A 13594-nucleotide genomic window follows, 5' to 3' on the forward strand; every position below is an offset into this window, starting at 1 on the left:
GTCCTTATGAATGTATTAATCCACCCATGGATTAATAGGTAATTACAGGAGTGAGGCTGGTGGCCTTATAAGAAGGGGAAGAGAGACCTGAGTTAGCATGCTCAGCCTCCTTGCTATGTGTGCCCTGCACCATCTTGAGACTCTGCAGAGAGTCCCAGTAGTAAGAAGACTCTCACCTGAGGCAGCCCCTTGACCTTGGACTTCTGAGCCACCATAACTGTAAGAAATAAATTCCTTTTCTTTATAAATTGCAAAGTTTCAAGTATTCTGTTATAAGCAACAGAAAATGAAAATAAGACAGCCAACTTATATTTTTCTTCTAACCTCTCCTTCCCCAAACTTTAGTCCCATTTTTAGCCACTGGGGCTGGGGAATAAGATGTAGATGAGAACTTGAGGAATAGATGCATACTTTGCATCCTCACAGTCATGATCAGCTGTAAGCCTAGAAGCCTGGGGCTGAGGTGGCCTGCCCAGGGCCCTAAGAAACACCTGCTGGAGACTCTGAGAGGGTAGACATGTGGAGACGCCTGGTTTCTACCTTTACCGTGAGTCTAATGACCATGCCAGTTACAGTAGAATTATGTGTGTGTATCAGGAGAACATTACGGTTTTCATTTTTAAGAATTCATCCAGTATTAATTAAAAAATGAGACATTATTAATTTTTATAAGTATTTTTTTAAAAAGAAAAGAATAAGTTCTTACATATGAACTATGAATCAATATTTTTTTCCAAGAGAAAATGGATATGGTAATACAATGGAGGTGTTGGCCCAGCAGAGATAATAAGACTGCTCATTGTGACTAGTGATCTAGCTTACTGCTTACATTTTTACATTTGAAAAAAAACTGGAGCAACTTCCTTTGCTTCTTTAAGTATTGTCTCTTTTCTTATTTTTGTCTGATGTACGCAAATGTAGTTAAAACTCTGACACAAAGGGCTAATTTTGCTCTTTCAGAAAAAAAACTTAAATGTTTTCCAAAAGCTTTAAAATATTTTCCTGTCCTTGTAACAGAAAGTACAAATATAAGGGGGATTTAGTGTTTGATATTTTATAAAGTTCTTGGAAACCATTTTGTTGGCACTGCATTTATGATACCAAGGTTAGAGAAAAGAAGAAAAACATCCATCCAGATTTAAACCCTTCCAAGGTCAGAATTATATTGTATATGTATCCAGAGGTTCATCCTTTTAGTATGAACTAAACAGTTCATATGCTTTAGTATTGAAGCATAATTCAGATTTCAAGGCTACTTAGGAGTCATCTCTACCATTTCTACAGCATAATACCCCTTTTATCGTTGTGTAAACATATATGAATATTTGTAAGATAATCTAGTTTAATAAACTTAGTACCAAATGTAAACTCTAGGATTCCTGATGGTAATTAGACCAATCAACTGGCATACTTACAATTGCATTTCTTCTGAACAAACCTAAGCTTGCACGCTGTTCTGTAGGTGGAGAGTCGGATGCGATCCAGATCTTGAGCCCCTAGTGCGGGGAAAAAGGACACATATGGTATGCCATGTGCGCAGAAAGAAATTTACAATGTTTACAAATAAAACAACTGCAGATATCCTTACACCTAATTTTATTTTTATTAGAATATAAATATAACTTTAAGAATTGAACAGGTCTGTCCTATTCAAGGACAGGTTCTTCAGGTTCTAGGGAAAAAGAGCACACACATGTAATCAACATTGGAGATCAGGTTGTAAACCATATTCATGGATCAAGAAACACAGTGTCATCCCTGTTGTATCCACCACTTCTGAGAACAATCTGCTCAAGCTGTGACCTACAGTGAAACAGCTAGATCATATACATACTATCATCAAATAAGCATTTAAAGTGCATTGCTATTGGTCATTAGAACGTGGCTGTTAGGTGACCATGTACTAACTGTTGAGCATCTTCTCTGTGTGCCCTTAGGCCAATTGCTTTTAGAGCTTCAATTTTCTCACTTGGAAGAGGGGGATGATGATAATAGTAGTACTTATTTCACTGGACTGTTGTAAGGATAAATGAGTGAATATACCTAAGGCACTTAAACACTGTCTGGCACACAGTAAATGCTGCATAAGTATTCATTTTTATTACTAATAACTTTCTTGCGATCCTTCCTGTCACTCTCAGAGGAAGAGATGCCTTTCTAAAACAACCTCTACCCTTTTTTTTTATTGTGGCTTCCAGTTCCTTCCTAACTTGAAGCATATTCACTGTATTCTTACACTACTTTCTTTATTCCACTCTTCCACTTAGGAGTCCAGCATGGCTCCTGATGCCCAGAACATCAGGTCTAAAAGCTCTGCTCAGAATCCAAGCTTGTCTGCAGGTTCTTTCTGGCTTACCTACCTAAGGACATTGCCCACTACTTTCTACCACAGAATCTCTCCTAGGTAGGCTTGGTCAGTCTCGTCTCAATACCCTGCATATGGGCTGCTTGTTACATCAAGACCTGAGCTCCTAGTATTCCGCCCACCCTCCTTTGAATGAGTTAATCTCTAGACTGTCTAGAACACATTAGACTTTCAATAAATGTCTGCTTTTCTCAGTTTCTACATATTTGTTTTTTCTAAGCCCATGTTTGTGGTTCATAACAGATATAAAGGCATGTATTGAACTTTTATCTTTACCAGTCGTATACTAATAAAATGTGCTATGTGAATCCTTTAGAGTAAAACAGAATAGCAAGTAAATGAACTATCCTGGAAGCAATGATATTAGAAGGCCAATTAAGTGCTTTCCCAGTGAAACTCAGGATGAATTAGCAAGTGTCCCTCACTAGGGGATTTAGCATTTCCTCAACTCAAACCAGTATCTTCAGATTCACTGAAAGTGTTGTCAATAGTGCTATTACTTTGTGGTTTTATCAAGAAGATCATTAAATGGTCACTCTTAATACAGCTTATTATTTGACAAACAGGCTTAGCGACACTGAGCACTTGAGGGATTAAAGAGATGGGGAACTCTCCTCACCCACTGCAGGAATTCCCTTAGAAATGTTCTCAAGAGATGAACATTTAGCCAATGGCAATGTAGGATTATTTCTAATGATAGAGAAGATTATTACTTGTGAAAATAAATGAACTTTAAAGTAAGTAAACTTTAATTCTGTCACTTCCCAGTTGTGTGAGTTTCACCAAGTTTTTCCATGGCATCTCAATTTCCTCATGGATAAAACAAGATAAAAATATCAACTTTACTGGCTGGTAATAGACAGATATAAAGTCTTGACTTCTGCACTGGGAACATAATGACCACTTAACAGTAAATGGGCCATTTCTGAACAAAAATATGTGATAGAAGTGTCTTTTTTATGTTTGAGCTTTGATTTGCCTCCTTGTAACTTCAATTTATTTGATCTGGTTTCCCCTGGAGTCACATACTCTTTCCCCCTGCCACTTGAGAATTCATTTCTCAAATATTGCAAAGCAGCTACATTATCATTATTAGTGTCTTCATTACCATCTGAAAATTATGTGCAAAAGTTCTTGTCATCATGGACTTTAAAATTTAGCTAGGCAGGTAGCTTCTCCTTGGCTTTTTTTAGGGTAAAAGATGTTCAACTCCACGGCCATTTCAGGTATAGTGTTTATCTGTCTGGCACCCAGTAGGGCTTCAATTCATGGCAGTTGTTATTATTATTTTCATTATGATCAAGCATGGTTTGAGACCCCTAAACATTCTAGTCACCCTGTTCTGTGACTGGCTAAAATCTCTGTAAAATTAGGTGTCCGAAATTAATCCCAATAGCGATTGCTTTACCTGTATAGAATATATAGAAAGCAATTATTACTACCTTTGATAAGGACTCCTAACTAATGTGATCTTTTTGAAAAAATAGATGGCTTATTATGTCACTTTTATTAAGTTTGAAGTTCATTTAAAAAACTACTTTGAAAAATCATATGCACTTCTATATAAGTCAAATCTTTTCTATTTGCTATTTAAATGCCTATTTTGGAGCTAAGGGTAGGACTTCGTATGTATCTGGTTAGTTACTTTTAAAATTTAGCTCATACTTTGAACTTTTCTGAATCTTTTAAAATTCTTCAGTTGTCACTGGAACTTCAAAAATCTTTCCCAGTTTCATGCCCTCTGTAAATCTGAGAGACTCATGTGGGGAATGAGCTCTCTAGGGTGCCCGATAACCAGAGACAGAGAGACTATCAGAAATACCTGAATGCTAAATCTGCCTTTGCTCCCAGATGAGGATGTACTTTTATTGGTGCTAAGTTTGGCTCAGCAATCAGGAGAGTCTCAGTATCTGTAAATAATCACTTAAAAGAAAACATTAGGGGCATAGATTATTTGTGTAAGTTCTTCAAGCATAATGATTTAAGCTCCAGATGAAAAGAGGTTTGTGATGTGCTACATAGTTAAGTTTCTCAGTTTCCGCAAGACCTTACCCTCTGAGCACAGTAACCCTGGCCCCTCTGCACTTTCCTCTGATGGAAGTCCTGGGGGAAATATGGCAAAGGTGCACTTCTCCAGGATGCAGTAAAGAAGGATGTGGAGATGCTGCTTTGGGCCTGAAGTGCACTGACTGCTCTCTCCTGTCCTATCACTATGTGGACTTAACTGACCCTGTGTTTTGTTCAAGAATCAGGAAGAGGTCTGTAGGTCTATAAATGTTGTATAAATTCTTCCTGGTTGATGATGTAAGCCCTGAATATTAAAAGGGATGTGGTGAACAATAAAATTTAGTGTGTCAGATATAGCAGCACACAACCATGCACAATCAATGTATGTGTTAACTGCAGGATCCATCCAGAAAGGGACCAGAAGAAGCTGGGCTGAGATATGATACATAGCCTCTTACTCTGTTTAGCTACCTTGTCAAAATAATTTTTTTTTTCTCTGCCCCAACAAACCATGAACTTAACCCAGTTTTACATGTGTGGTCTTTTCTTGAAAGTTTATAAACCCCCAAACCTACTTGCGATTAGTTGTGTGACTTCTGTGTCTTCATTTGAGTCACTGATTAAAACCAAGGACCAGAACAGGGCCACAAACAGAGCCTTCCTCCAAGTTGATAGACCCATTAGTTGTGGCTTTAGACATGGTCATGACATTCCCTATAAATCTACCTAACTGTATTGTGACCCAGTCCACAATTCCCCAACACATGCACAGTCTAAGAGTTTTTGTCAATATCTTGCTGAAATTAATGTTAATTTTTATCAGATGGTATTTTCCTGATCTAGCAGTCTGGTAATCTCATTAAAAAGTGTTATTAGCTGACTTAATTTATTTATTAAAAAGATAGAATTTAAATAAATGAGTAAAGAAATAAAATCAGCAGAGCAATCTTTGCTTTTAGCATGTTGACATGTCTAGAATTACTACTATATTTTGGCCAAGATCTAGAAAAACATCCATTTCATTACAAAACTTATAACCAGTTCATACCCTAAACTCCAAAGAATCTATACTTTTTAATAAAAAAGTACAGAATTTTCCCATCCATTTTTTTCAATGTACTCTTCATTATTTTTCGAAATAATGGATAGTGGTTGTTTTCTGAATTGTATCACTGGGATATAATTCTTTAAATCTGGAGATTCCACTCATTTAAGTGATTTCCTAGTTTTGCTTCATGCTAATACAGTGGGGGATGGCATACATAATTAAGGGTTGAGATAAATACTATTTTCTCTACTTCTACATATATTTGAAACTTTTCATAGTAAGAAAAACTAAAACAAATTTATTTAAGGCAACTTAGTGCTCTTGCATCATCTCCTCAAGCCTCTTGTACCCATGTCATAGTTGGAAGGAAGTAATAAATATGACAACAAAGACACAGTTAAACTCTGATTGTTTGCACTGTTAGCAGCTTATATAAAAAATTGGGTGATTTTTTCCTTTCTTTAGCCCTTTTTAAAAAGATTCTCTTTCTTCCCTTCTCCCTCTATCCCTGCTTCCCTCTCTCACTCCCTCTCGCTCCCTTCTTTCCTTCCACCTTTTCCCTACCCATTCATTCGTTCATTCAACCAACCAATCAACCAATAAATCAACCAACCAGTCTTACCTAATTTTTGGTTTTAGCTTTTGCACTCTGAACATTTTCACACAGTTTTTGTATGTTTTGCCTTCTATATTTTGAAAGCTTGTTATAAAACCTTCTATTAATATATAGCCATTTGATTCTTAAATATCTCATTCATTTAAAGGTTTTGCTAAACATATATTTACAGAATAAAAATGAAGCCTATGATGAACCTGCTGCCTGAACTCTGCCACACTTTATCACTGGCTGTGTGTGTGTGTGTGTGTGAAGGAGGGAGGGAGAGAGAGAGATACTGAAAGAGAGACAGACAGAGAGAGAGAGAGAGAGATACTGAGGGGAAGGTTAAGGAGTTTAGGGGTGAAAACTAATTGCTACCTTAGGTAGCTGAATGGGATAGAGTCTTCCCCATTGAGCTAAGTACAAACAGGGAGGAACAGGTTTGTTGATGGGTGAAGATAGTTTTGGGCTAAAGAGTTTGAGTTGCTGGTAAGATGTCCAAGTAGAGATATCCACAGGACAGTTGGATATAAGGATTAGTGCTTTAGTATATTCCAGAAATTATCAATAAGCACACAAAATGTAGTAGTGTGCTCGACTGGGCCAAGACTGAAATATTTTACCAACAGGAGACTCTGCACAAGTAGGGCTATTCTATATTTCTAGTGACAAAATGAGGCACAAACTTGGGAACTGGAGTGTCCTCCTCGCTTCTGAACTGTGCCCTGCTGCTTGGCAGTTGTTAAAAGACCGCGTGGCTTTGGGAACACTAGAAGGCAGCCGTCTTGGCAGGGATGATAGATATTTTTGTGATGGGCACTATTAGTGGAGTGACAATGAGCCCTCCTCAAGCTGCTTCATTAGCAGAAGACTTGACAACAAGTAGGCAAGGCTGGAAGGGAAGTTTAGTTCATGTGCTATTTTGGATAAGCTGGCTCATGAGAAATGGGAGGTTGTTTTGGGGGACTCTGAACACTCAGGAGTCATAGCAATAAAGGTAAAGACTTGAGAGAGAGACAAATTTTATACGGAGAAAAATGGTCAAGAAGAAAACTTTAAATTCTCTGACTTCAGTGTCTAGAGGGTACTAAGAGACAGAGAGAAGTAGAGGAGACAGAAAAAGCAGGAGACTAGGCTAGGGTGGTGACAGAGAATTTCTCGGGTGGCAATCCATGGTGTTAATATCTTAAAGAGACTGAGGAACATGAGAAACGAAGAAGCGCGTGAAAACAGTCATCATATCCATGATAACCTAGGGTGGCGGAGTCATTCATGTCATTTTTCTGAATTTTTGAGATTGGTGTTCTTAAATTCATAGTGTGCATTTCAAAAATCATGCCCTAGGTTCCTTTCCAATCGTGCATGTGCTGACTCCAGCCAACACTCTCAAGGACGGCCTGCCTTCAAATAATTCAACAGTACTTAGGCCCGGCACAGTGGCTCACGCGGTAATTCCAGCACTTTGGGAGGCCGAGGTGGGTGGATCACTTAAGGTCAGAAGTTTGAGACCAGCCTGACCAAGCATGGTGAAACCCAGGGCGTCTCTCCTAAAAATACTAAAAGTAGCCGGGCATGGTGGTGCACCTGTAGTCCCAGCTACTCGGGAGGCTGAGGCACAAGAATTGCTTGAACCCGGGAGGCGGAAGTTACAGTGAGCCGAGACCACGTCACTGCACTCCAGCCTGGGCGACAGAGTGAAACTGTGTCTCAAAACATACACAAAAACAAAAGCCAAAAACAGTATTTGTTGAGTAGTTTCATTTGCCTCCCTTTGATTTCAGGTCCCGCCTCTGCTGAGAGGCCAGTGGCATCACTCTCATTTCTCCCCAAGACCTTCCTTACCTTGTTAGGCAGAATTCCATGTTCTCAAAGAGTGTTTTCCAATCACGTCCCTTCCATTAAAACCTACCCATCCTGTGCCCCATCGGCTTTTAAACGAGCATTGATTCAGCATCTAAGGTGAATGATTTGAAGGTACATGTCCTAGGTCTGTCCCTAAAAAGGAGTTCACAGCAGTGAGTGGTATGGACATGTTCACAACTACCATAAAAGGCTAAGTAAATGTGCTCTGAGAGTAGAAAAACAGAAAAGGAGAGTTTAATTCCAAGAACAAACAATTTATTCTGTTAAAAGTCAGTCTGATAAACTTACTTGAGCTGCTAAACTTATTTGATGGCTGAAAAAGCCAAGGTGAGGATGACGTTTATATATATATATATATTTTTTCTGAGACGGAGTCTTGCTCTGTTTCCCAGGCTGGAGTGCAGTGGCGCGATCTCGGCTCACTGCAAGCTCCGCCTCCCGGGTTCCCGCCATTCTCCTGCCTCAGCCTCCCAGGCAGCTGGGACTACAGGCGCCGGCCACCACGCCCGGCTAATTTTTTTTTTTGTATTTTCAGTAGAGAGATGGGATTTCACCATGTTAGCCAGGATGGTCTCGATCTCCTGACCTCGTGATCCACCCGCCTTGGCCTCCCAAAGTGCTGGGATTACAGGAGTGAGCCACCGCGCCCAGCCGATGACGTTTATAGTTAACTAGAGGGTTTTTCTTTTTTCTTTTTTTCAGCTGTAATCCAAGGTAGTAAGCAAACTGATAATTACGGCATTATTGTGAAGACAATATTTGGTTAAGGGAGAACTTGTACAGAATTTCTTAAATCAAAGTAGGTGATCACCCAATTTTTTATATAAAGCTATTATTTCTGTTTGTTTTTTAGTCTATGCTTCTCTTAATTTCATTTCTTTGCTGTTTCTTCCTGCTTCTGCTGCTTATAGTAATGAGCTCAGAGTGAATGTTTAACACATATGTGCTGCAATCACCTGAATTTGCCAAATTTTCTTATCAATTTTTGTTATCAATTGCTGTTCTTTACCTTTTCTAAGACCAAGACCTCCTCAACTTGCCTGACTTTAGATAGACTTCTTCCTTCCTCTAGGCTTCTGACCTCTGTTTTCTTACAGCATTGACTTTAGAAAACTTTTCATTGTAAATTCTTTCTCTGCCCCTTTGAGATGTAAATATCTTGCCAAGTTTACAACCCAGGAATGTCTTTCTCAAGAATGTGGGTGCCAGCCCTTTGAAATATAATCATTGAAGGAGGTATCACCTCTATCTCCAAGTCTTATCGAGAGGGTAGAAGCCTAACTGTTAAATGTGACAATTAGCAAACAGATGGCCTAATCACATTGACCAATCTCCTCCCTGAAGTCCTCCAGTATTTTTCCCCAGTGCTTAAAAGTCCTTCCTGCCTTTTGTTCCAGGGAAGTTGAGTTCAGTCTTTCTTCCCTGTTGCAATAGTCTTGGATAAAAGTGTTCCCTGCCTGTTTAACTCTGTCCATTACAACTTTTCTTTCACATTTGCAATTTCTAAAGCAAAGAATCTCATTGGCACTTTCTTTTGTTGTTTTTTCTTTAAATATTTCTATATAATACTTAGATGAGAAGATTTACAAGTCTAGTCCTTTTTGCTCCCTGTCTAGAAAGCACAAGTTCCTAGAAGTTACTTTTCGAATCTTGATGTCAGTCTTCTCTGATAAGGGTTTCCTTTCCTTTCTTTGGTGTGCTGCTGATACAGCTGGAATACCCATATATTTTTCAACCATTTAACACATTCTCAATGATATTACCTTTCTCTTTTGTATGACAGTCTACATGTCAAAATCAATTGCTCCCTTTGAAACCAGCCAATTGTTTTATCCAGCAGAATCCTACTTATTGTGGATGTGTCATACTTAGTGCTGATATAAACATGTTGCTCAAACTAATGAATTGTTAAGGTCAGACATGTTTAGCTGTTTTTGCCAACATTTGATTTGGAACACCCAGGGAGGAAAGATACATATTTGTTTGGCTTGTTTATCTATTCTGACCATTAATCACAAGAACTCATAGAACTAATAAAGCTGCAAGACATCACTGTAATGTTTCTATGAAAAGATAAACTTATAATTTGGGAACTGAATGCACGATTTTCCTAAGTCTCTGTCACTTGAAAAAAAATTTAGAGTTGTCTTATTTCTGTGTCTCCAAAAACCATATTGAGCTTTCTTTGAGTTGGACAATTTTAATTCAATAAACATTTGTAACGTGTGTATTTGTCTGAGCCAGGCACTATATCAGGTTCAGAAAGCATTGGGATACGTAAACTCAAAGGATTTACAAAATCATGAAATGAGCATACTTTTATAGTTCTTACAGTGTGCTGTCTGATGCAGTCTTTAGTGTTATAATGGTAAGTTCAAAGATTTCCCCCGAGATTTTATTGCCTTTTTAGGGTAAATATTTTTTTCTACTGTGTCTGAGAAGATATTGTCCCATGATGTCCTCTTGCCTTTTTAATACAAGAATGTGCTGTTGGAGGATACCTGTGCTGCTTTGGATTTTGTTTAGATGGACAGGTACTCACTAGGCTCCTTGCTCTGTTGGATTTGTAACTGCACAAAGGCCACAATTCCAGGTGAAGACACAGTACCACACATGGGGTCTAAGAAATTGCAAGGCCTGGCTGAAACTCTCCCAAACACTCTAAGCACATTTCTAAAAGTGGAAAAAGCAAGGAACACGATTGAGATTCCCCACATCAATTTTAATTTTCTTTCCTCTTTGTTAGTTCTAATGCTGTCTTGGTACCACCAGATTATTGGGGAATGATAAAGGAAAATATGAATCTTATTATCTGGGACTTAACTTTTTCTGTTCTGACCCTCATTCTTGCCAATCCCTTTCAATCTTTAGTAGGAACCTAATTTTGTCTACTGCCTTCTTAGGGAAAAAGGCTTACCACTCACTCCTGCTCATCCTCATTCCATATGCAGAAAGAAGAGATAAAAAGACATGAAGAGAACCATGCTTTTTCCTTTACAACATTCAACTTGAGATGTGTGGTTTTCCCCCTAATGTCAAGTTCTTTTTCTTTATGAAAAAGAAAAATGGTCTACAAGGGAGATGCTACCAACCAATTACTTATACAGCAACTGTACACTTACATAAACCAATAGCCTTTATTGAATAGATTCTTCACTGGAGTCAGTAACTTAGTTTGGGTTCCCTTGTGTAGCAGGTCACCTCTAAGCTCCCTTTATCTTTTATTTTCCTTAGTATTTTTTTAAAAACCAGTTTGCAGAATAGATTCTCCTCATGTAGAACATGAAGTCTGAATGACAGTTTATAGTTTGGTCCAGTAATTGTGCCTAACTTCTCCTTTCCACGTAAACATATGATATCACTTCGCAGGGAAGAAAGTCAATAATTCATTTCACAAATTTTATCTAGTGCCTACAATATGCCAGCTGCTATGACAGTGCAGGGGGATGAACACAGACTTTAAAGTTTAGTGGACTGTATTAATGTCAATACTAAATAGTGTTTATCAAGTGTCTGTGTATGTGCACATATGTGTGAATGTAAATATAGAGGTCTATAAACATTTTCTTCCATATAAAATATACAGTCTAATAACAAATTAGGATGAATTACTGACTAACTGAACTCTTGCCAAGTAAGAAGTAAAAAAGGCCAAAATGTACACTTCATGAAAGGGACTTAGGATCCAAGGAAAAGTACAAGGATCATAAAGATAAGTGGTTATTTCTAGCCTTTCCATGAGTATTCAATGGAAACTACAGGGTGTTCCTTAAAAGATCCATACTTACTCATCTCTGCAAACAGCTGTCTTCTTTCTGCCATGGTATTTCCTCTTTTCCCACTATCTTCAATCATTCTATGAGACAAAATGGTTACAACACATATTATCCTCACGCTATTGAGGCAAGAAGCCATTTCTCTGTAAACATACTTGCTGTACTTGTGGCACAAACATATAGAAAACCTATTGAAAACCATTTGTTTTAAAAAGTGCAGCTTTACTTTTACTAACCTAAATTCCTGCACATATTTTTCCATATATATTATTGTTGTAGTTGTTGGAGGGGGTATAAAATTTTTATCGTCTAACATAAAAGTAACTACTGTAGCAAATGACCTTGTGCTATAACTAAATACAACCATCTACCATCTGTTAGGTGATTTGTTTCACATTCAGTTTCTCTTTCAATTTTAAGAATACCTAAGACTGGAGAACAGATATTGTGGATCCCATTCAACAGATGATGAAACCAAGAGTCTCATGAACTTGGTGAATGAAGGATGCAGACGTTTGGACTCTAAGACCATTATGGCTTCCATCTCATCCTGTTGCCAGTTGTTCCTTATGCACTCAAAACCTCAATTTATAAACAGGTAGTTTTCTAAATGTTCATTTCTAAGTTGAGTGTTTGGAACTTGCAACAGTTCCTGTACATAACAACTCCATGCAAGGTGGTTAGATTCAAATATCTTTCCTTAACCATACTATTGTCTGCAGTGGAACTATATAAAATATACTATTAAAATGCCAACAGTTAAAACACAGAATTAAAATATGATAGAAAAAATTAAAATTAAATAATGAGAAAGTTAATGGATATGTTTAGTCGTGTAGAGGGCTTTGGGCTAAATATCAAGAGTTTTAGAGGTTGATGGATTTGACTTTTTATTATATCTAATTAAACTTTTAAAAACCAAAGTTTCCTCTCATGTGCACATATATAGATGCACATGTATGTCTACCACACTGACTTCTGCCTTGATTCTCAGGCATAGTTAACAAAAGGTGTAGTTGCATGGGTTTTTTTTGCCTGTGCCTCTATGGCCTCTGCTCTTTCTCAAATCTAGGACTTTGTCTATGCTCTTTTCTGACAGGATCGTCTTCTCCCTATGCCAAGCCAACTTGCTGTCACCCTCAGCAAGGTGAGGTGTCAAATCTCAGTTTGTCTATCTTCCTCTGAAATCTTCCCCAACTTTCTACAACTGCCTGGGTTCGGTGCCTGTCCTCTGCATCTCCACAGCATGCATTGCCTTTCAATTCTGAGCACTCACTCAACAAACAGCACGTTCACCACAAAAAATAAGTTGGTGAGGTGATGGATATGTTAATTAGCTCGACTGACTTTTCCTACAATGTATACAGGGATCGACACATTACATTGTACCCCATAAATATACACAATAATTATCTACCAATTAAAAATAAATGAATGAAAATAAAACAAGCCTTTACTGAGTGCCTTTCATACTCCAGGAACCCTACTACACTTTGAGTGCCCCACAGCAATCAAGCCAGGATCACACTGTCCTATGAGCACATCACAGTGATCAAGTCAGGACCCGCTGTCCTCTGAGTGCACTACAGTGATCAAGTCACAGTGCTTGTCCTCAAGGTGCTTATACTGTAGTGGTAGAGATACAGAAGCATAAAAGCAATTAAGACACAATGAAGTAATTACAGCCATAGAAGTGGAAAGAAAGATGTGAACATGAGAGGGGTTGATTTCCTGAGGATAAATTTAACAAAACTACAGCAGAAGACTGCTCAAAAGGTAATGAGCTGTGTACAGAATGACTCAACTGAGGGTAAAATTTAAAATAAAAATGGTGGTAAAAGTGATGTTTATCAAATTGATTCAGTAGCCTGACCAGATGCTTTTATGGGTGAAGCCCATTGCCAGGAAGGGAAGGAAGGCTGTGGAACAGCTTTGGT

General features: G+C 38.2%; 1 protein-coding gene across 45 annotated transcripts in view; it reads right to left on the reverse strand.

The window, feature by feature from the left end:
- The window catches only part of DTNA (dystrobrevin alpha), a 410388-nt gene that overhangs the window by 123020 nt on the left and 273774 nt on the right, over positions 1–13594 (reverse strand). For all 45 annotated transcript variants that reach the window (XM_074022611.1, XM_065533928.1, XM_045377700.2 and 42 more), the window contains 2 exons: positions 11670–11737; positions 1416–1496 (listed from right to left, as the gene is read on the reverse strand). In XM_074022611.1, the coding sequence (XP_073878712.1) occupies positions 1416–1496; positions 11670–11736 (148 nt within the window). In that variant the 5' untranslated portion in view covers position 11737. The remainder of the gene's footprint in view (positions 1–1415; positions 1497–11669; positions 11738–13594) is intronic.

Source organism: Macaca fascicularis, chromosome 18, assembly GCF_037993035.2.
Source record: "Macaca fascicularis isolate 582-1 chromosome 18, T2T-MFA8v1.1".
In the NCBI taxonomy this organism is placed as follows: domain Eukaryota; kingdom Metazoa; phylum Chordata; class Mammalia; order Primates; family Cercopithecidae; genus Macaca; species Macaca fascicularis.